This window comes from Sarcophilus harrisii, chromosome 1 (assembly GCF_902635505.1).
Source record: "Sarcophilus harrisii chromosome 1, mSarHar1.11, whole genome shotgun sequence".
In the NCBI taxonomy this organism is placed as follows: Eukaryota; Metazoa; Chordata; class Mammalia; order Dasyuromorphia; family Dasyuridae; genus Sarcophilus; species Sarcophilus harrisii.
The window spans coordinates 706,376,281-706,399,126 of NC_045426.1; the positions used below are offsets into that span (position 1 = coordinate 706,376,281).

At 42.9% G+C, this 22,846-nt stretch overlaps 1 protein-coding gene across 1 annotated transcript in view; it reads right to left on the reverse strand.

The window, feature by feature from the left end:
• The window catches only part of NIPSNAP1 (nipsnap homolog 1), a 40,102-nt gene extending 21,737 nt beyond the window's left edge, over window positions 1–18,365 (reverse strand). The window contains exons 1-2 of the mRNA XM_031948886.1: window positions 18,188–18,365; window positions 3,088–3,215 (exon numbers count right to left, since the gene is read on the reverse strand). Coding sequence (XP_031804746.1) covers window positions 3,088–3,215; window positions 18,188–18,297 — 238 coding nt within the window. The 5' untranslated portion in view covers window positions 18,298–18,365. The remainder of the gene's footprint in view (window positions 1–3,087; window positions 3,216–18,187) is intronic.
• Between the last annotated feature and the right edge of the window lie 4,481 nt (window positions 18,366–22,846).

A 22,846-nucleotide genomic window follows, 5' to 3' on the forward strand; every position in this document is an offset into this window, starting at 1 on the left:
TGAAAGTCCTTCCTAACACTGAGTATTCTTCCAGTTATGCTTAGCAGCAGCGACCATGGAGGACATGTGTTCTGGAACCTCAGAAAAGCATGATATTCCAAAGATCAATGGAGAAACAAGCAGTGATGAAAATAAGGACTTTTATATACCCAACACGTAGCGGGAGGATGGTTTGTGGAGTCTGATCTGTAACCAGTGATGGGCAATATAGTTTATGGAAGGAACATAAGCTGCCTCAGGGCTGGGATGGCCGGGGCATAGCAAGCAGATAGGGTTCAGAATGGGAATTAGGAAAACCTGGGGTCAAAAATCATCTAAGACATTTAACAGCTGTGTAATCTAGCTTATCTCTGGGCTTCGGGTTTCTCCTCTGTAATACAAGGAAGGGCTCAATGACTCCTCCAGTCCTTTCCAGCTCTAAATCTTAATCCCATAACTGTCTCATTTTGGTCTCTGCAAATCTGGCCTGGCCTATAAGGCCCGGGCCATCCCTCGTCACATCTTCAATGGTTGGTTGCTCATTGAACTTTTTGGAGATGAAAGTCAACAACTCCAGGCCTTTGGATGAAATGAAAGACCACCAGCTCTCACCTTTTGCTCTTCCTTAATACCCTACCATCCTCTAGCTCTGCTCTTGGGCCAACTTATGTACCTCAGTGCTTCCAGGCCTTTCATTCTACCTGCCTATGGGCCAGACTTTAATGTGTAGTTTCCCTTATTTATTTTTTCCTTTTTTTTTTAAATTATAGCTTTTTATTTACAAATTATATGCATGGGTAATTTTACGGCATTGACAATAGCCAAACCTTTTGTTCCAATTTCCCCTCCTTCTCCCATCCCCTCCCTCAGATGGCAGGTTGACCAATACATGTTAAATGTGTTAAAGTATAAGTTAAATACAACACATGTATACATGTCCTAATAGTTATTTTGCTGTACAAAAAGAATCGGACTCTGAAATAGTGTGCAATTAGCCTGTGAAGGAAATAAAAAATGCAGGCGGACAAGAATAGAGGGATTGTTTCCCTTATTTATAATATAAGCTCCCTGAGGGCAGAGATGTCCTTCCTTTATATACACTAACTAAACCTAGTTAGTATAAACTAGATACATAGTAAGTGCTTAAGAAATGTGTTTTTTTTTTTAATCCATTCATTCAAAAAAATCCATTCATCCTGCTCTCTAACCCTTCCAATAAAGTTCAATGATTTCTATCATCCCCTGGAGCAAATACAAAAGGCCCTATTTGGCATTCAAAGCCCTTTATAACCTTGGCTCCCTCCTCCTTTTCCAGGCTTCTTACATCTTCCTCCCAGAAATATTCTTAGACCCATGGCCACTGGCCTCCTGGCTGCCTGTTCCATGATAACACTCTCCAGTTCTCAATGTCCCCATGAGGAATGATTTTCCTCACCTCCACAAGTTCTACAGGCTCCCTGGCTTCCTTCAAAATGCCTGCCTTCTACAGGAATCCTGTTCCAACCCTTCTAAAACTCCAGTGCTTTCCCTTGGTGCAATATTCCCATTTAACCTGAGAGAGCTGGTCTCTATACAGGTGTCTGCATGTTGTCTCTTCCAAAACCGTGGGCTCCTAAGGGACTGTAGTTTGCAATTAACACAGGGCCTACTGCATAGTAGATACTAACCCTATCCCAAAACCTTTTTTTTGCCCTGGAATAGTGCCTGGCACATAGTAGGTGCTTAACAAATGCTTTCTAATTGATTGATTGGTAAGATTTAGCAGAATTTACTTACCTACGGCTATAAGTCAGGGTTGCAATTTCAGAAAAGTTTTGAACAATTTACATGAACTGATACTAAGTGAAGTGAGCAGAACCAAGAAAACATTGTATAGAGTAACAAGAAAATTGTGATGATCAACTGTGATGGACACGGCTCTTTTCAACAATGAGGGGATTTGTAAAGGGCTGAAACTCTTGAGTTGTTGCACTGTGGTCGGTTTGGGCACTTAAGGCTAATTACTAATTGGACAATACTCTATAAGCATATGCTTGGAAAATGGCCCTTCCCACTATCCTGTGCTGGCTTAATGATTGGTGTATATAGAGAATTGTAGGAGGGACTAAGGGGTGGAGTAAGACTAGCCAGAGTCACTTTGGCGGTAGAGGAAGAGAAGGAAGGTCATGGAGATCCTGCGTCCATCCAATTCACTCCTACCCCTAAAGACCAAGAATAAAAACCAAGGACTTTTGCTTATCCTGACTCCCAGGTGATTCTAAGGTATCCAGGGGGCTAACACAGTCATCACAGGGATTCAAGGCAATTCCAATAAACTTGGGATGTAAAATGTCATCCACATCCAGAGAGAAAACTATGGAGACCAAATGCAAATCAAAGTATAGTATTTTCAGCTTTTAAGTTGTTTGCTTGGGTTTTTCCCCCTTTCTCGCATTTTTTCCCCTTTTTATCTGAGTTTTTTTTTTTTTTTTTTTTTTTTTTTTTTTTTTTTTTTGCACAGCATGATGAATACAGAAATGTTTGGAAGAACTACACATATTTAACCTATATTGGATTCCTTGCTGTCTTGGGGAGGGATGAGGAGGGAAGAGAGGGAGAAAAATTTGAAACGCAAGTTTTTTTGAAGGTGAATGTTGAAAACTATCTTTGTATATTTTTTGGAAAATAAAAAAATAAAATAAAATCTAGGGCCATTACCAAGCCAAGTTGAATCCAAGGAAGGCTTTAAGAGAAGATCCACACATCATCATTATTTGTCAAGGGAGGATTGGTCAAGATATATTAATTTTATTACTCCACTTTTACCAATGGACAAATCACAGTCCTAGATAGCTATCTGGAAGTGACTTGAACAGGGTCACACATTCAATATAGGACAAGCTGGATTTGAACCCCAACTCTTCTTGACTGAAGGGCCAGGAATCTGGGCTGCTTCTTGAGCAACATAAAATTCATAATAAAATAACATCCTGTTTACGCTTATGTCCGAGTCAAGCCCAAAGGTTCAGCCTATACCCTGGAAAAGGAACCTAGAAAGCTTCAAAGGGAGAGAAAGTAAAGAGAAGGGAAAAGATGAGGAGAGAAGGGAGAAGAGGGGAATATACTCACATTGAATCTTGTACAGATTGCTGGTCTCCTTCTTTGATAGGAGGGTAGAATGGGCATCCTTCCGGGGATCCACTTTGTGAACAAAGAGGGAACGGAACCAGCTGCTTTCACTATCTTTCGAGTAGGCCCTGAGAAAGCAGAGAGGTCAAAGGGTTATGGCTGGCAGGTGGGATGGGTAGAAGAAGCCTCAACTTTTCCTCTCTCCCCCAATCCTACCATAGAAATAGAACTGGAAGGGAACTCAGGTTGTTGAATTCAAAGTTCTCATTTACAGATAAAGAAACTGGGATCCAGAAAGAGAGAGGGATTTACCCACAGGTAAATTTGTAAGGTCACAAGTATCATAAGATCATAGTTCTAAAAATGGAAGAGTTCTTAAAGGCCATCTACATTAATCCCCCTCATTTTCAAATGAAAAAAGTGAGGTGTTCAAAGGAAGAAAATGATTTGTTCGAGGATTTGAATCCAGGTCCTCTGACTAGAAAGCCACAACTCTCTTCACTTAACCATTCTTCTTGAATTCGTCACATATCCTGACGATCCTTAAGCTCTGCCTTCTCGATTTCCACCCTGCTCACCCACCCCAAGCCAATGAACACTGGCAAGTCAATCCGTCAGGCACTGTGCCAAGGGCTGGGGCTACAAAAAAGGGTAAAAAAACCCATCTCTACCCTCAAAAAGCTTACAATCTAAAAGGAGAGACAACATGGACACAATCAGACACAAAGCACAGAGGAGAGAAGAGAAATAGGAGATAATTAAGAGAGGAAGGCATAAAACCTGGCAGTTGAGACCTGGACAGATCTAATAACTGATACCATATGACTTAGGGGGTCCTCAACCTATGTGAATCTCCTTTTATCCATGGATTATCAATCTATCAATTGTATCCAGCCAAACCACCTCCCATCATCCCCTTGACCACCAAGGCCTCTCAAATTCTGATGAAGACAGTCCATGAAATGAAGCTCAAGAGCCTTGGGAACAGCTGGGCTTCCTGCCTGGTCCTGGCGGCCATCATCCTGGGAAGTCGCCCCTGTGGGGAGTCAGCTCAGAAACTGCTTCTACACCTGCTCCAGACCCAGGTTTTGAAGACAGGTCTTGTCACCAGAGTCACAGGGCCTTTTCTGGCTGCCTTCCAGTTGCCACTATAACGTAGCTCCTGAAGACAGTGACTGACTAGCAAATGCTTTATTTGTTCATCTAATATGATGTATACGTGTTGGCCATGGAGACAGAAAGACCTGGGGTGCGAATCCCTGTTTAGTTAGACCTCGTTATGATCATCCTGGGCAAGTCACTGTACTATTCTATCCTTGTTTCTTCCTCAGTAAAATGAGAGGTTGGACCAGACAACCACCTCTAAGGTCTCTTCTAGCCCTCAGTCAATGAGTTCATGATGATCTCCCTATCATACTCCATTCCCTCAGCCGTTGCCCCAGTCCTCCAACTCCAACCTCACTGCTGACAGCTCAGTATCAGTTCCTACTCCCTAGAGATGTATAAGGTGAACTCAAGCAGTTTCATCTCCCCTTCAAAACTCTTCCCCATTCACCAATCCCCATTTCCTTTTCTCCAGGCTCCTAAGATATGGCCATTCCTCTTGGGTTCTTGACCACATCAACTTCCTTCTCCTTAAGGAACTGCCCTTCCCTCCCATTATTCTCATCTTTTTCTCTTTCTCCTTTCCCTTCATCATCTTTAATCTATCTTTTTTTACCAGCTTCTTGGTGCTTTGTTAGTGTTGTTATAAAATGCACCATATCATTAGTTGAGGTGGAAATTTCTCCTAATACAAGTAATATTATTATGATTCTTCTTTTTTTGCTGAGGCAATTGGGGTTAAGTGACTTACCCAGGGTCACACAGGCAGGAAGTGCTAAGTGTCTGAGACCAGATTTGAACTCCTGACTTCAGGACTGGTGTTCTATCCACTGCGCTACCTAATTGTCCCCACAATAGCACATTATTTAAGAGACAATCTAAAATGTTTTGACCCAGTTGAATATATTCACACATTTCTCTGTTACATATATTGCACATTGATACATATATATTTAATGTTTTGTTTTCTTATTTTAAAAAAGATTCATGTTACATCTCATTTTCTCAAAAGTAACAGTGAAAATCTAAACTTAGAGCAGATAAGATTAGCAGCTTTTCTGTTACAATAATGTGAATTTACAAAAGGGTTCTGTAATTAATTTAACATCATTCTATTTCAAGAACATAGCTGTTATGTGTAAGACACACTTGTATTCATTATAAAAAACCTGAAAAATGTTCTTGCAGTAGGATGATACTACCACATTTTTGTAGGTTAAATTATGTTTATTTTGTGAAATATGTCATAACATCCCCTCTGCCCTCAACCTTATTACTTCCAGGCTCCTTCAGGAGCCTGCCCCCATCATTTTCATATTCTCTTCCCAGCTTCCTTTCATCATCTTCAATCTGTCCCTTTCTACTAGTTCTTTAATCCAAAACACTTTTAAAAATTCCCTTAATCCTCTCCATTCAAGGTCTCCTCTAAACACCAAAGAAAGTTCTATCGTCCTTCCTCCCTCCGCTTTACTTCCTTATTCCCCATTCATTCCTTAACTCCCAAAGTTGGCTTCTGACCTCATCCATCTACAGAAGCGGGTCATCAATCAATAAAGGGCACCTGGCTATCTTTGCCATTTTTCAGTTATATCCAACTTTTCGTGACCCCGTTGGTGATTTTCTTGGCACACAGCAGGTGTTTAGTAAATGTTTACTGACTGACCAAATCGATCAATTAATAAATGTTTAATCGATCTGTACGAAGCATTGTCGTTCGAGCATCTGTTGTGTCCGGTTCTTCATGACCCCATTTGGAGTTTTCTTGGCAAAGATCCAGAAGTGGTTGGCCATTTCCTTTTCTTTTTATAGATGAGAAACTGAGGCAAACAGGTTGAGTGACTTGCCCAGGGTCACATAGGCAGTATGGGTCTAAGACTAGACTTGAATTCAGTTGTTCCAGATTCTAGGTCCAGTGCTCTATTGAGCTATCAACTACCTCCATTAATTCATCACACAGAAGTATTCTTTAGGCAGATGACTCCCAGATTTCTGTAGCTTACCTGAATCTCTCTCACCGAGCGCTGCCTGCCAGACATTTTCACCTAGAAGTCAATCAACCAACCAGCAAGCATTTATTAAGTATCTACCATGTGCCAGCTGAGAACGTGCTAAACTCTAGGAACAAAGACAAAAATGAACCAGTTCCTGCCCTTGAGAAGCTGACATTCTATCAGATTCTGACAAACATTCAAATTTAATATGGTCTAAGCAGAATTTATCATCTTCTCCCCAAAATCAGCTCTTCTACCCACAATGCCCTCTTTCTGCAAAGGTCACCGCCATTCTTCCAGTCACTCAGTATTAAGACCTTGTCGTAATCCCTGATTCTTCATTTCTTTCATTATTAGCCCACTTCCACCTCCAATCAGTCGCCCATTCCTTCTGCTCCACTCACAATGCCATCATTCAAGTTGAGACTCTCGTTGTCTCTCATCTTCAGTACTCTAACAAAACTGGTATCCTGCCTCCAGTCTCTCCAAAGTAACCAAATGCCCGGACCTGACCAGGTCACTCCACTACTCAAATACCTTCGCTGGCTTCCTATTGCCTAAAGGCATTTTATTTTTCCATATACAAAGATAGTTTTCAATATTCACCTTTACAAAATCTTGTGTTCCAAATTTCTCTCCCTCTTCATCCCCCTCTATCTCCCTCTCCTAGACAGCAAGCAATCCAATATAGGTTGAACATGTCTAAAATTTATTCTTTTTTTAAACTTATTTTTAATCATTTATTTATTTAATATTTTCCCCATTTACATTTTAAAACTTTTTTTTTTTACTTTTGAGTTCCAGATTCTCTACTTTATCCTCACCCCCAACCTCCATTAAGAAACCACATCACGTCTATTCTGAAAAGATCCCAGCAGGGGTAGCCATATGGCACAGGGCTGGCCCTAGAGTCAGGAAGACCAGAGTTCAAATCCTGCTTAGGGTACTTAACGCCCATTCCCTTATCAAAAAAGAAAAAAAAATTTCTACAGCTTATACTTTAACCTGATCACTTGCTCTAGAAGATGTTCACTTGTGTTATCCAAGTCCTTTGTAGTGGGGAGTGTAGCCACCTTCCAGTTCTCCCCCCTGGAACCACTAGACAATCCCAAACCTTCCTTCATACTCCCACTACCACTCCCAAACCATTGTTACAGTGGCAGCTTTCACTGTCCCAGAACCTATTCCTATTCTCATCAAACATCCTATCAAAAAATTGGTTGGTCTACTATCTTCCCCATTGGACAGTGAGCTCTTTGAGGGCTGGCCCAATCCTTTCTAAGTCTTTCCAGCACTAGTGCCTGGCACATGGTAGGTGCTTCTACGTGATTGTTGATCGACTCCCAGTGGCTCCCCATGGCCTAGACATTGATGAAAATTCACAGAATGGGGTCACAGAGGAAGTGTCATATGTGTCTAGAAAACTTGGGTTTAAATGTTCCAATGCTTACACCTTCTAAGCCTCGGTTTTCTGCCCAGATGTCAATGGCTCCAATGAGGTGATGGACAAAGAGCTTAGCCAACTGGGAGAATTGTATAAATGGAAGAAACCTTAGCAAGTCCACTTAGAACAGGAAGCCCAGAGAAGGGAAACACAAAGCTACTAATTAGTTCTTTTTTTGACTGTCTTTCCAAAACCTAGCACATGGTAGGTGCTTAACTGTTTGCTGAATCTTGTTAAAGTAGTCTAGCTGGAGGTCAAACCTGGGTGTTCTGCCTCCAATTTTAGCATTCTTTCCAAAACACCATGTTTAGAGAAAATAAATACAAATTTCTCAGCTTGGCATTCAAGACCCTTCTAGTTCTATTTTAACTAATTATTCTTGCTAGAGTCAGCCAGGAGGTATAATAAAAAGAATCCTGGATTTGGAGATCAGAAGATATGATGCTGAATTCTGTCTCAAAAATATCCTAGCTGTGTGATGCTAGGCAAGTCACTTAATTCCTTACAGACTCAGTTTTTTCATCTATAAAATGTTTATAACTCACAGGGGTGTTTTAAGGCCCAGATGAAATAGTATTTTATGGTAGTTAATATTATTGGAGCTGGAAGGGGCTTTAAAAGCCATATCATTTAACTCTTTCGTTTGCAGTTGGGGAAACTGAGGCCCAGAAAAGGAAGTGACCTATAGTCACTAAGTGTGGAAAGAGACTCAGGAATTGGAGTCAGCTCAACAGAGAGGTTAAGCTAAGTAGATCTGGGAATCCTTAACACAGAGATCATCATTGAATCCACCAGATCTAATATGATCCTCAAGTGAAATACAAAAATTGGCAAAAAAAAAAAAAAAAAAAGGCCTAGTTTAGAGTCCTGTGGGACATGTAGTAGCTGTAAGTCACTTCCCTTTTTGGGCCTCAGTTTCTCCATCTGCAAAATGAAAAGGTTAAACAATGACCTTTAAAATCCCTTTCAGCCCCAACAATATTAACTACCATAATATAGAGCTTTCAGGTTTCCACTGCTCTTTATATACTATTTCATTTGAGCCTTAAAACAATATCCGCTCTCTCGCCAAGATCACCTGTTACCTTCCTAACAACTTTCACATATGCCTTCTCTCCTTTGACATTGCTACCATCACTTCTGCTTTCTGGTTGGTTGGCCTGCCACAAATCTCACCCACCGAGAAGGACCAGAGGTACAAAAAGATCTCTCGCTGCTCTTTTGATGGTGGCAAATTGGAAATCTAGGAGATGCCCATCAGTTGGAACAAGCTGCGGTATGTGAACGTACGGGAATACCAGTGTTCCATAAGAAATCACAAGCAGGCCGATTTCGGAAAAGCCTGAAGATTTATATGAACTGATGTTGAGTGAAATGAGCAGAACCAGGAGAATAGTGTACACAGTAACAGCAAGATTTTATGATGATCAGTTTCGCTAGACTTAGCCCTTCTAAGCAATACAATGATCTAAGACGACTCCAAAAGATTCATGGAAAATGGCGTCCACATCTATGTGGATCGAAGCAGACTTGTTTCACTTTTGTTTTCCTTTCTCCCGGTTTTTCCCCTTTGCTCTGATTCTTCTTTCACAACATGATTAATATGGAAGTGGGTTTAATATGATTGTACATTTATAACCTTTATAGGGAACTGGGAAAAGAATAAAGGAGAAAAATGTGGAACTCAAAATCTTAGAAAAAGTCAATGTTGAAAACCATCTTTACATTTGGAAAAATGTGGTTATCGCTAATATACTTTATATATAATATTTTGTCGCTACGTTGCTTTTTTTGGATATTGTCTCTCCCATTAGATGCTCGAGAACACAAACTGTCTTCTGCAGGTTTCCTGCCCCCCCAATACTTAGCCCAATGTCTGGCACTGTTTAGACATATCTCAAACGTATATATATATATGTATTTTTATATATATATATATATATATAGTAACAGCAACAGTCCCACTTACGAAATAAGTGTTAATCTCTTCAGTGCTAAGAAGTTGTAAAGTTTAAGTCTTCTGAATTAGACTTTAATACCACCATTTCGAAGTTTAAAGCTTTTACTCAATTTAAGTATTTGGAGTCTATGCTCAAGTCAAAAGCTTATTATCCCTAATCTAGATGAGAACTGAGGCCAAATGTCCAATTAAACAGTCTTAGATCCTAAGGCCGCCTTTCTTATGATTCTAGATTAATTATAGGTCTCATAGAATCTAGAAGTTATTTTGATATTTTCAAATAGGTTAAATATGTTACAAGAACCAGGTTATTCGAAAGTGCAACAAAGTATTTCCTAAAATTTATGAACTCAGATTAAGGAATTCAACATGGAATGCATTCAGGGAATCAGTGCAGAATACTGTGGGAACTAAACAGGGAAGGCCTGAGGAAGGGATTGCAGATGGGAGGGACCTTAGAACAGGGGATGTCAGAGCTAGAGGGACCTTAGAACAGGGGATGTCAGAGCTGGAGGGGCCTTAGAACAGGGGATGTCAGAGCTGGAGGGGCCTTAGAACAGGGGATGTCTGAGCTAGGAGGAGTCTTAGAACAGGGATACCATGACTAGGAGGGGCCTTGGAACAAGGGATGTCAGGGTTGGGAAGAATTGTCTTTTTTTTTTATTGACACAGAATATTCCCTCAGAGAGGGGATAAGTTGCCAAGACAAGCAGCAGGCTAAAGCCCCGACCCTGCTGTCCAGCCTAGCTCTTGCCCCACAATGCCCCACTGCCTTCCAGGGCCTGGACCATGTTGTCCTAGGGGTCAGATCTTGTGAGGGGCTGCTCTGCATGGCCAGTCACCATGACCTTTGATTGGAGGCAGGCTCACGGGGTGGTGGTGACATATTTTGCTTTTCCTTCCTATTCAGAATGTTTGCCACCCAAGAGAGGAGGTGGTGATGGGGATGACTTCAGAATCCCGTCCTGTTTACACGCAGGCAAGACCTTTGTTCTTGGACTTCAGACTCTAGTCATTTATTAACGATGGTAATACCCAAGATAAACAGCCCAACAGTCCAAGCTCAAAGCCATATTCTCTTTCCAGGGAAGAAAATAAGCATTTATTAAATGCCAACTATATGCTAAACACTTTACAAATATTATCCTATTTAACCATCAGGACAACTCTGGGAGGAAGGTACTATTATGATTCCCACTTTGCAATTGAGGAAACTGAGGCAAACCAAGGTTAAGTGACTTGACCAGGATCACACAGATTTTTTTTTTTTGCTCTGAGGTTGAATTTGAACTCTCATATTCCCAACTCCAGGCCCAGAAACCTAGCCACCACCTAGCTGCCTTCTAGTCTGCAAGGCTCTGAACCTCTGTGAGGTGAAGACTGTGATAACTCAGTACCACTGGCCTCAGGTCTGGCCTGAAACTCTTTTACAGAAGACTTGAGGCAGTCCTGTTACCAAAGCTGTGAGACCCTAGACAAGTCATGAAACTTAAACTCTTGGGGAACAGTTTCATTTTTGTCTTCATATGTTCTGTATTTGAACAACTTTTATTCACAATATTATCTTGAAGATCTGATCCAATGGTAAATCAAGTCCAGAAATAACTGGGTTTTAAGGAGACCTTGGAGCACACGGTAGAAATAACCTATTATTTCACTTTCATTGCCCTCCCTCAAAGCAGGCAGTCAACCCACTTTATTCCGGGGTGAACCAGTCTAAGAGCACTTATTTTTTATGTGACTTGGTTTCTCCATCTGTAAAAAAAAATCTTATGTTCCATACACTAATAACAATAGGCAAATATGCAGTATCTTAAAGTTCACACCTATTTATCCCTCGCAACTCCCTCATTATTATCCCCATTTTTAAGGAAGAAGACTAAAGCTAGGAGTTTTCAAGTGACCGGTCAAAGGCAGAATCTGAACCCAATTCCAGCATTCTATTCCTATACAAGAATCTTATGCATAAAATACAGTTCCCTGCATGCAGTAGATGTCTAATATATACATTTGCTCATTGAATGCATAAGGCTCCTTCCCAGCTTTCATGTTTGTATAAATTAATTCCCTGAGGTTACACAAAGAGTGAATTAACTTTCAAAACTTGATCTCTCCATTCCCAAGCTATCCCAACACCATATGAAGGATGGGACACACTTTTCAAGATGCCATGCCCAAGTAAGCAGCTTGGAAGTGGGTTTTATTGTCAAACCAATGATTAGATTTCTCCTTATCCCCAAAGTCTCAGTACTGATCCAGACCCTTGGTGATCTTCTCTGTCCTCTCCTAGAAGATTTCTGACCTTTTCTTATAGTCTCTTTGATCTCCAATTCATTCTACATAAGAATGTTTTTCTTTCTGAAAAATGACTTTCATCCTATCTCTCATAAATCTTCAATAGCTCCCCATTGCTTATGAAATAAAATTGAATCGCTTTAGTTTGGCCTTTAACGTTCCTCACCATCTGGTCCTTCCCTATCTTTTGTCTGACTTCTATTCCCTTTCCCCTTGAGCAGACCCATGTGATCTCTAAATCTCTCTTTTTCACCCTTCCATTTGCTCACGGCATTTCCACGGCTTGGAATGGCCTCTCCTAGAGGACTTGGAGTTAATTTTTCAAGACCCAGCTGAGATTCCCTCATTTAGTACCCTCAACCCAAGGTCAAAGGCAGTGGGGCGTAGCAGTTAAGAACATTAGATTTCAAGTTCAAATCTGGGTTTGGGTTTTGCTTCTTACAACCTATGTGACCTTGGACATCATGCTCTCTCTTCATTTCAGTTTCTACTTCAGTAATACGTAGGAAATGGATCCCTAAAAGTCCACCTAAATTGTGGTCCAACGAATATCGCTAGTGAGTCCAGAATGCAAAGAAATCAAAGAAAAAAGGCCCCTATGGACAAAAATGATTTTTTTTTTTGTGACCTGGAAATTAAGAAGGTCCCCATCAATTGGGGAAAGACCAGGTAAATCATAGTATAGAAATATGGAAAAAATGATGAAAAAGGGCAGCTAGATGGCACAGTGGATAGAGAACCAGCTCCCAAATCAGGAAGACCCGAGTTCAAATCCAGCCTCAGACATTACAAGCTTAACACCATTGCCTCAAAAATAAAAATGAGGAAAGGAATGGCTTCAGGGAAACTTGAGATGACTTATATGAACTGATGCAAAGTGAAGTTAGCAGAACCAAGAGAATGAATTATACAATGACAACAAGGTAAAGACAAAGAAATCTGATCTATGCAGGGACCAAGCCTGATTCTAGAAAACCAATCACGAAGCTTGCACCCCATCTCCTCTCACAGAGATGATGTTCCCAAGACACATAACAAGATACTTTTTGGAGATGGCTATTGTAAACATCTCTTTTATTTGGCTGTGTATATTCATTATAAACATTTTTTTTGTGTTTTTTCCCCTTTTTTCAAGGCAAGGGAGGTGGAAGGGAGATAAAATAAATGGTTGTTCACTAAAAAAAAAAAAAAAAAAAAAAAAATTTTGCATGATTCCTATAAGCCTCTTTTAGATCCTAGAATCTATTAGCCCCCTTTCGCTAAAGCTGATAATTTGGGCAAGAACCTGGGATAGAGAATAGAACAAGAATTCAGAACCAGTGCTGAATTCAAAACTTCACTCTGCTACTTATTCCTGAGCAAATCCTATCTCCTCTGTGGAGTCAGATTTCTTTTTCTGAATAATGACGTGGTTGACCTGGATGATCACCAAGGGTCTTCCAGACTAAAATTCTATGATCTTAATCCCTCCTTCTAGTAGCATGCAGCTTCTAGCATATGTACTGCTCCTGTTAAGTGTGTTACCACCTTCTCTCCACTCACACAGTTACCACCCTGATCCAGACTCTTGTCACTTTTTGCAGGGACTATGACAATGGCTTCTCAATTGATCTTCTTTTCCTGTTCCTATCTACGCTCCACAAAATCTCCAAAGTGGTTTTCCTGATGTATAGATCTAACTAAGTCATTCCTCTTACTCAACAAACCCCAATAACTCCCGATTACCTCTAGGATGAAATACATTCCTCTACTTGACTTTCAAAGTCCTTCATAATTTTCTTTTTCAACCTTATGATGTTTTACTCCCCTCTATGCACTCTACCACCCCAAACTGGCCTACTTGTTGCTCTTCTCCCATGGCATCTGAGGAAACTGAGGCGGGTAAGGTGACTTATCCAGGGTCACACAGCAAGCAAGAGACACCTCTAAAACTATGATGTTACCAACTGTGACAGAGGCAACAGGATTCCTGACTCCAAATCCTATTCTCTCCTCACCAAGCCAACCTTGGAGTCTCAGTATTTCTGTGCGTGTATTACTCTGATTTTACTCACAGCAGGTGTTTGTCAAACACCTATGCCTCATACTAGGTGTGACTGTGTGATCTTGGACAAGTCATTTGGTGTCAGAGCTCCATAAAACTTTCTAAATCTATAAACTGACAAGATGTTAACATGTATAGGTAGACTTCAGAGTTCCCTATACAATGAGACTAAAAAGAAAAAAATGTGTCACATGAGATTACAAAGACAAGAGGAAAACCCTGTTGTACTCAGGGTTCTTCTATTTTAACTTATTTGGAAGATAACATTACTTCCATTAATTTTCACCATTCTCACTGATCCAGTGAGAATGCCCTTTGAGAGGGCTGTCAGGTAAAGATTCTGAACAATGCAAATAGCTGACCAAGACTGGTAGATCCCAAACCCTCTGAGTTCAAATCCAACCTCTTACTGTGTGATCCTAGGCAAGTCATTTAACTGCTACCTGCCTCAGTTTCCTCAATTATAAAACTGAGATAATAACAGCACCTACTTCACAGGGTTGTTGTATGTAAAACATGTAGCAGTTCCTATGACACATAGTAGGTGCTTAACAAATGCCTATTAAAAAAAAAAAAAAAAAAACTCCTCAAAAGGGCTAAACAAGACTACCAGGCTGGACTCTAAAGATTTTTTCATCATGTCCTGGAAAGTTTTTCATTCGAAGGAGCACATCAGCCCTGGAAGTGGCACCTCAAAAGTACCCTGTGCCCCCTCTGATTAAGAAAGCTCCTAGATGCTCCCTTTAAGTAGGCTGCTCAGCTCAGCCATCTCTTCATTTCCCGCCATATTCCCCATATACTCCCTTATTCCTCCCTCCTTTTCCCTATGTCTTGTAGCTTCCTTTTGATGTTGTCTTCCCCAGTAGAATGTAAGCTCCTTGAGGCCAGGGACTAGCTTTTTTCTTTTTCTTTTTCTTTTTGCTGAGGCATTTGGAGTTAAGTGACTTGCCCAGGGTCACACAGCTAGGAAGTATTAAGTGTCTGAGACCAGATTTGAACTCAGGTCCTCCTGATTTCAGGGCTGGGGCTCTATCCACTTTACCAACTAGCTGTCCCAGGACTATCTTTTTTTTTTTTTTGCTTGTATTTGTATTCCTAGACCTTAGCACATGGTAAACACTTAATAAATATGTATAGTTCATTTGGTACCTATAGAACTTTAGAAAAAATCATTTCTTTTTTGAGTCTGTTTCTTCCTCTTATACAGAATGGGGCTGGACTGGGTACCTACCTGCTCTGTACTAAAATACTGGAGATAAAAATATAAAATTAAGACAGTCTCCACCTTCAAAGGGTCCAGTGGGTGATACATGTGATGATGTGGACAAAATACATATCCACAGCTTTTCAACACTGGAGGAATCAAGAAAGGCCTCTTGAAAGTGGCACATGAGGTGAGACTTAAATAGACCAAGGGACTTTTAACATTCCTTTTAAAATATTCTAGATGTAGGGCCAACCTTGCTAAGGCACATAGGCAAGAAATGGAGGTTAAGTAAGTAAGCAAGTCTAGCTGGACTGTGTGCATAGGGGAGGGATAGGGAATTATTCTGGCTGAAGCCAAATGGCGAAGGCCTTTTAACACCACATAAATGAATTCTATTTTATCCTAGGACAATGGGGAGCCATTGAAATTTCTAGAGTAGTGAAGGGGTCACACTTTTGCTTACAATTTGGCAATCGTAGAGAGAAATTAGAGAGGGGAGAGAGTGGAGGACACTTGGAAAGCTAGTGCAATAGTCTAATCCTTTGACAATAAATACTTCTTGAATGATCATGGGATGCTAAAACTTAACTTGTGCTTCCATCAAAGCTTTTGACCTGCCTCCAAGCCACAGAAACACTTACTGAGTGCCTAGAGTATGGCGGTCTAAGATACAGTCTTGCAATCTATTTAGAGAGGAAGGATACATACTTTGAAAAACAAAGTAGCAGATGAGGCGAGTGCTGGAACATGGGTTACTGTGTGTGATACAGTGAAAATGGACATGAATCCCATAATGGGAGGGGAGGGAAGGAGGAATATGGAACCCAACTCATACCGGAAAGGAATCCCCATTCTAACAGGTGCTTATCCAGCCTCTGCTTGAAGACCTCTAGAGATGGGGAGCTCACCACCTCTTGAGGCCGGGCGCTCTGCTTTAGGGTAGCTCTAATGACTGGAACAAGGAGTTCAAACCAATTGTTCCCAATTCTGTCCTCTAGTAGGACAAAGTGGGTCTCTCCAGGACAAAGACAGCCCTTGGAATCCTGGGAGAGCTCAGTTCTCATGTGCCCTCCTAGTCTTCTCTTCTCAAGGGTAAATAGGCCCAGGGGACAGACCAAACTTTGAATTCTAGTTCTGAAACTAAGTGACTTTAGGCAAGTCCCAGCTTCAGTTTTTTCCTCAGTGAAATTGTGTGTGTGGGTGTGTGTGGGGAATTAGACCAAAGACCCTTTCTTAGGATTTTTAAATACAGTTACAAAAAGGTTAGAAATGAATGAAAATAAAGGTGGATTTTCCCCCCTTGTTCAAATTCCCAAACCCCTGAAATCTTAATCTTGAGTTAAGAACACCTGGACTAGTCCTTCATTTAGTAAAAAAGGACAAAGGGAGATGATTGGGAATGAGAGCTGGACCTAATTGAGTGGAACTGCTCATTTTTACAGAGGGAGAAACAATACCCAGAGAAGGGAGGAAAGGCCTTTGGGGGCACCAGCTACATGGTGGATGCAGGCCTCCAAACCAAAAATGGAGGTAGCTTGCTCTCTCCCCTCCACCAGATCCCTTCTCTACAGGCCCCCTCTTACACTTAGTAAGTAACCTCTAGGGGACCAAAGGTGAGAACTGAATCTGGGGTCAAAGAACGTGAATCCAGTGCCTGCTGCTGTTCCCCACCTGTGCAACTCTGAGCAAAGTCATTTCTCCTAGGCTTCAGTTTTCCATCTGAAAAATGGGGGGGGGGTTGAACTAGATAAAGACCCTTCTAGTTGAGGGTTCCATTTTGTCTCCTTCAGCTCAAGGAGCAGATCGAGTGACCTTTGACAGAAAAAAGGAAGTCTTTGGGGCTCCTACCTATGGGCCATCTCTCCAATTGGGAGGCTCAGGTGACCCAGTGATCCCCCCCACACCCTTTTCCCCTAACACATGGGAAACCGAGGTGCTTCCTGGGACAGAGGCTTCACTGCAGGGTCCACTTTCTGCTTGCTGCAAGGCACTGTGTGTGCACAAAGAACCAGCAGCATTCATTCACCAGCCTTCAAGTCTCACCCTGCTCCTCCCCCACCCCCTCAACGGAGGCACACAGGCAAGGACCCTTTCTTAGCTTTGAATCACCCAACAATGCCCCTCTGGAGAGCAGCACAATAGGACACCTTCTCCCTCCTGCCGATTGGCCTCCGGCCTAGTAGGAGAGCCCTCCCTTCCCACTCCACCTCCCCCCTTTTCAGGGGGGTTCTGGGCATAAACCGCGCCAGCTTCCAAGTACTGCTCACCTCCCACCCAGGGACAGATCCAGTCCGGCCCCTCCCCCCAACTCAGCGCGAGAATTCCCTTCCCCCATCTCCAGAGGTCTCGGCCCTCCCTCTCCCTTGTCCCCAACCCGGCGACACCCCCTCCCAACTCCCCCTCCTCTCCATTCCGACCCTCCCCCATCCCAGGCCCTTACCTCTTCCACAGGGCAGCGCCTGCCCCTCCCCCACCCTATTGTGGGCACGGTCTTTCCCCCTCATCTTAAACCTTCTCTTTCTTCCCCAATCTCTTTCTTTCCTTCCCCCCCTTTCCCTTTCTCCTTCGCCCTGAGGTGGATTTTCCCTCTCCCCATTGTGGGCACAGACCCTCCTAGCACCCCAACCTTTTCCCTCACCCCATTCCTCCGGATCCTGCCCTCCCCGCCCCCCCAACCATCCTCTTCGAGGGGACACGAGCCCTCCTCCCACACCAAACCCAGCCTCCGTGCCCTTCCTAAGCCTCCTGCCCCTCCCTCTATCTTCCCATTGTGGGCACTGACCATCTCCCACCCACGGCTCCCCATGGCTTTGGGCCCTGCCCCTCCCCCTCCCCATCTTCCCATTGTGGACCCCGCTCTCCCCATCGCCAGCGCGCTCCACCCCGCAAGTTCAGCCCTTCGGCCCCACACCTTCCTTCCATCCTCGGGTGGCTTCCACCCCCCCCCCCCCGCTTCCCGTTCTCCCCATCCCAGCCCAGGCACCTCCTGAGTCAGCGGGGGCCCCACGCGTGGCCCCTCGGGCCGGGCCGCAGCAAGCCCCGGTTCCGCGCTCACCTCGGCCCGGCCCCAGGTGCGGCTCCGGCGCGGTGGCCGGGGCCGGGGCCCCTCCGCAGGGGCGGACGGCGGAGCGCGCTCGCAGAGATGCTGCACACCCGCGCAGCCATGTTCGGGCGGCAGCGGCAGAGGCAGAGGCGCGAGGGAAATCCAACAACAGGAGGGGTGGGCCCGAGGCCCCGCCCAGGGGGCGGTGTCTGGCGGGGCCGGGCGGGCTGAGTGACACCCCGCCCCCGTCCCCTCCAGCCCCGCCCCTCGGCCCGGGGCCACCGGCCGCGGGCACCTCAGCCCGCGTCTTCCATCCGGGCCCGGAGCCCCGGGCACCCAGCCCCGGGGATGCCCCGACAGGTGGCCACCCCGCCCCCTTTGCATCCCTCCCAGGCGGGGGGAGCCGTGAATTCACTCCCTGCCTTGCCGCTGCCGTTGGTTTCCGAGGTGTAGCGGCTCTCTGCGAACTCCGGGCCAGTTCTCAGCATCGAGAAGTTTGTCGGGGCCCAGACAACCCGCCTAAAATCTGCCTCGTGGCCCCTTCTCGCCGCCCCTCCCACCTTCCTCTCCCTGGAGCCAGTCCTTCTGATGCTGGAATCCAGCGCTCCTGAACCGCATCACACAAGGCGGCGGAGAGCGCCGAGCCTGGCTACCGCAGCCATCAGGCCAACTTCCTCTTTTGCTTGGAGACCTGCACTCAAAGGCCGCCGACCCTCTGAGTGGGCAGGCTCTCCGACGCTCGGGAAGGTAGATTTGCCCCAAATTTAGTCCCTCTGCGGAAGCACATCTTCAGCCCCTTTGGAGTTTCTCTGTTTAAATTCGGAATTATTTTTGTCCAGTCTCCCGGCAGTCACCTCTTCATTTCCCACCCCAATGTACTTCTCTGTAGCTCTCCTTTCTCCACCCGCAACGAAGGGAAATTTCCTGTCTCTGTCCTGCTGAAAAGATGGGACTAGAGTCTTCCCCATGGAAAGCATCCCAGTCCTACGCCCATCCATTGGGGAATGGCTGAACAAGCCGTGGTATTGTTATTGCTCTATAAAAAATGACGGACAAGCTGCTGATACAAAGGCCTGCAAAGATTTATATGAACTGATGCTGAGCAAAACAAGCAGAACCAGGAATCCAGTGTACACAGCAACAGCAAGATTGTGCCATGATCAGCTAGAAAAGACTTGGCTCTTCTCAGCGGTTCAATGAACCAAAGCGATCCGATAGACCTTGGACAGAAATGCCATCTTCCTCCAGAAAGAGATCTAAGGAGACTGAATGTAAATCAACACATGCTGGGTTCACTTCTTTTTTTCCGGTTTTTTTTTCTTTTTCCATGGTTTTTCTCTTTTGCTCTGATTTTTCTCTCCCACCATGATTCATAAAGCAATGTGTGCTCAAAATAAATAACTTGCTACAATTTTAAAAATTTTTAAAAAGAAAGTATCCTCTTCCTTTCAATGAGAGACACTCAAACTGTTTCCTCTTCTATATATAGCTGGGCCATCCCCACCATTTTAACTAGTCTTGTTTTGATGAAGTGAAGGAGAGAATGAGGCTGATGACTTTGCAGAACCCTGCTCATTTAAATCCAATTCTCTTGCAAGTCAAGACATCTTTTCCTGATGTCACTGATCCTCTTAGAGAACAAAGGATGAACAACAACTATTTTCTCTCTGTCTCTGTCTGTCTTTCTCTCTCTGTCTCTGTCTCTCTCTCTCTCTCTCTCTCTCTCTCTCTCTCTACATACATATAATGTATATATGTAGAGGGATTCTTACTGATCCTCTAAGCCCCAGCATCTTCAATTGTAGGCTGCAACCCTATATGGAGATCTTGTCATTGAATATGGGGGGGGGGGCAAAATTATTATCAGTAAATGTTTGATTTGTCTACTTATTTTATACACCTATATATCTGGAGTGGCGTAAAAATTTCTCAGGTGAAATGGAGAAAAGCTTTAAGAAGCCCTGATGCAGGAGAAAGATCCAAGAAAGAAGGAGTTAGAAATATGGTTGCTCAGTTCTGGAAAGTTCTTGTTCCAGATTGCTATAGATATTACCTGGAACCTTCTTGGAGCAGATAGGTTTGTTGAAATCATGAGGAATTTTGCCAAGCTTTCCCAGTTCTAATAGAACTTTCAGGCATATCTGAGTCTAAATTACAGAGAAATGGATTAGGATTAATAATTTTTTTCTTCAACAATTTAATGGTGTTTCTCTTCTCTCAACTGCCTAAGACTCATAGCAATTAGCCAGGGACCAAAGATTTGCATGGATGACCATACCAGAGGCAAAGGACAGTTTTCAGCTTTTATAAGAAGAGTTTCAGAAGATCGTTGCTTAAGCTTTGCGACTTCCAGTTACTCTCATAGCGTCCGTCTGAGAGGAAGGTTGTTCTGTCAGCCACAGAAAGGGAGCGTTTGTGCATGTTTAATCTTGTCTGTGTCAGTGGCCACCTTACCTTGTATGTTAAACTATTACGCTAGCTTAAATCCTTCCTTTAACAACTATCTGCTCTGGAATGAAACCGTTTTTAGCTGCCAAATTCTCCCAGTATGTCCGCTACCACGGGAAATTGTACCTAACCCCATAGTTGAGACCAAGTGACAGGCAAACTTTTCTTAAATCTGTTGGCAGGTTAACGCACACCTAGTCCATGAATAGAAGGCAGTCAGATGGTGCAGTGGATAGGAACTCATGTTTCTGCATTCAAATCTAGCCTCAGCTACTTATTAGCTGAGTGACCTAGTCATTTAACGTTCTTTACCTCAGTTTTCTGTGTTGTAAAATGAGCCGGAGAGAGAAATGGCAAATCGTTCCAGTATCTTTGCCAAGAAAACCCCAAATGGCGTCACGAAGAGTCAGAGAAGACTTAAAAATGATTGAACAACAATAACTCTGAAGGGAGCCTAATAACTCCCAGCTGCCCTGGGAATTTCACAAAGTCCATGGTTCTCATTTCAGACTCCCAGCTCCCTCAGTGAAGTTTGATGTTTTTCACTATTTTGTGGTATGTTTCCACAGCCATCAGTCTGTTCTGTGTTTCAGGATATGTAAAGTCCTAAGGAAGTATCTGTTCTTAATATCAATATAATTCTCTACTCTGTTCTTGAGTGTGTGAACAGAAGCTTATAAGAATTCCCACCAGGAATGGTCAGCGTTGACATTCATTCCAGATCTTGCTGGTCATTTTAAAATTTGTGTCCAAAATTGGTCAACATACTCTCCTGTCTGAGAATGGCTATTCTCGATGTCAGCAGATCCCAGGATTATGAGAAATGAAGCTGGAGGGGTCCAGAAGCAGCTAAAAGGCTACGTGGTTGGGTCAGAAAGACCACATTCAAATCCAGCCTCACACTCTTAATATGCATATGATTTGAAAATAAAAAAGCTTTAATAATTTAAAAATCTATTAATTAATTAATTTTTAAATATGCATGGATAATTTTTCAACATTGACCCTTGTGAAACCTTGTTCCAAATTTTCCCTTCCTTCCCCCACACTTTCCCCTAGATGGCAAGTAATGCTCGACATGTTAAAACATGTTAGTTCCTATATATAGAAACATATTTGTACAATTATCTTGCTCATGTATATGTTTTGAAAATTAAAAGCTTTAATAAAACATATATTTAACATCGTCACTGATTTGTAGTAAGTGCTATGTATAAATGTCAGACTTACTGTATAGGTGGAGCTGGATTCAGATTCCTATTGGTCAGCGAGTGAGTTTGAGGAAATCCCATATTCTTTCTCCTGACCTTACCAGGCTTCTATGAAGCCAGATTAAATCCTTCCTTTTAACAACTTTCTATCACCTATCTTCTCTTTTTTTAATTTTTTTATTTAATAGCCTTTTATTTACAGGATACATGCATGGGTAACTTTACAGCATTAACAATTGCCAAACCTCTTGTTCCAATTTTTCACCTCTTACCCCCCCACCCCCTCCCCTAGATGGCAGGATGACCAGTAGATGTTAAATATATTAAAATATAAATTAGATACACAATAAGTATACATGACCAAAACGTTATTTTGCTGTACAAAAAGAATCAGACTCTGAAATATTGTACAGTTAGCTTGTGAAGGAAATCAAAAATGCAGGTGTGCATAAATATAGGGATTGGGAATTCAATGTAATGGTTTTTAGTCATCTCCCAGAGTTCTTTCTCTGGGCATAGCTGGTTCAGTTCATTACTGCTCCATTGGAAATGATTTGGTTGATCTCGTTGCTGAGGATGGCCTGGTCCATCAGAACTGGTCATCATATAGTATTGTTGTTGAAGTATATAATGATCTCCTGGTCCTGCTCATTTCACTCAGCATCAGTTCGTGTCAGTCTCTCCAGGCCTTTCTGAAATCATCCTGTTGGTCATTTCTTACAGAACAGTAATATTCCATAATATTCATATACCACAATTTATTCAGCCATTCTCCAACTGATGGACATCCATTCAGTTTCCAGTTTTTAGCCACTACAAAAAGGGCTGCCACAAACATTCGTGCACATACAGGTCCCTTTCCCTTCTTTATAATCTCTTTGGGATATAATCCCAGTAGTAACACTGCTGGATCAAAGGGTATGCACAGTTTGATAACTTTTTGAGCATAGTTCCAAACTACTCTCCAAAATGGTTGGATTCGTTCACAACTCCACCAACAATGCATCAATGT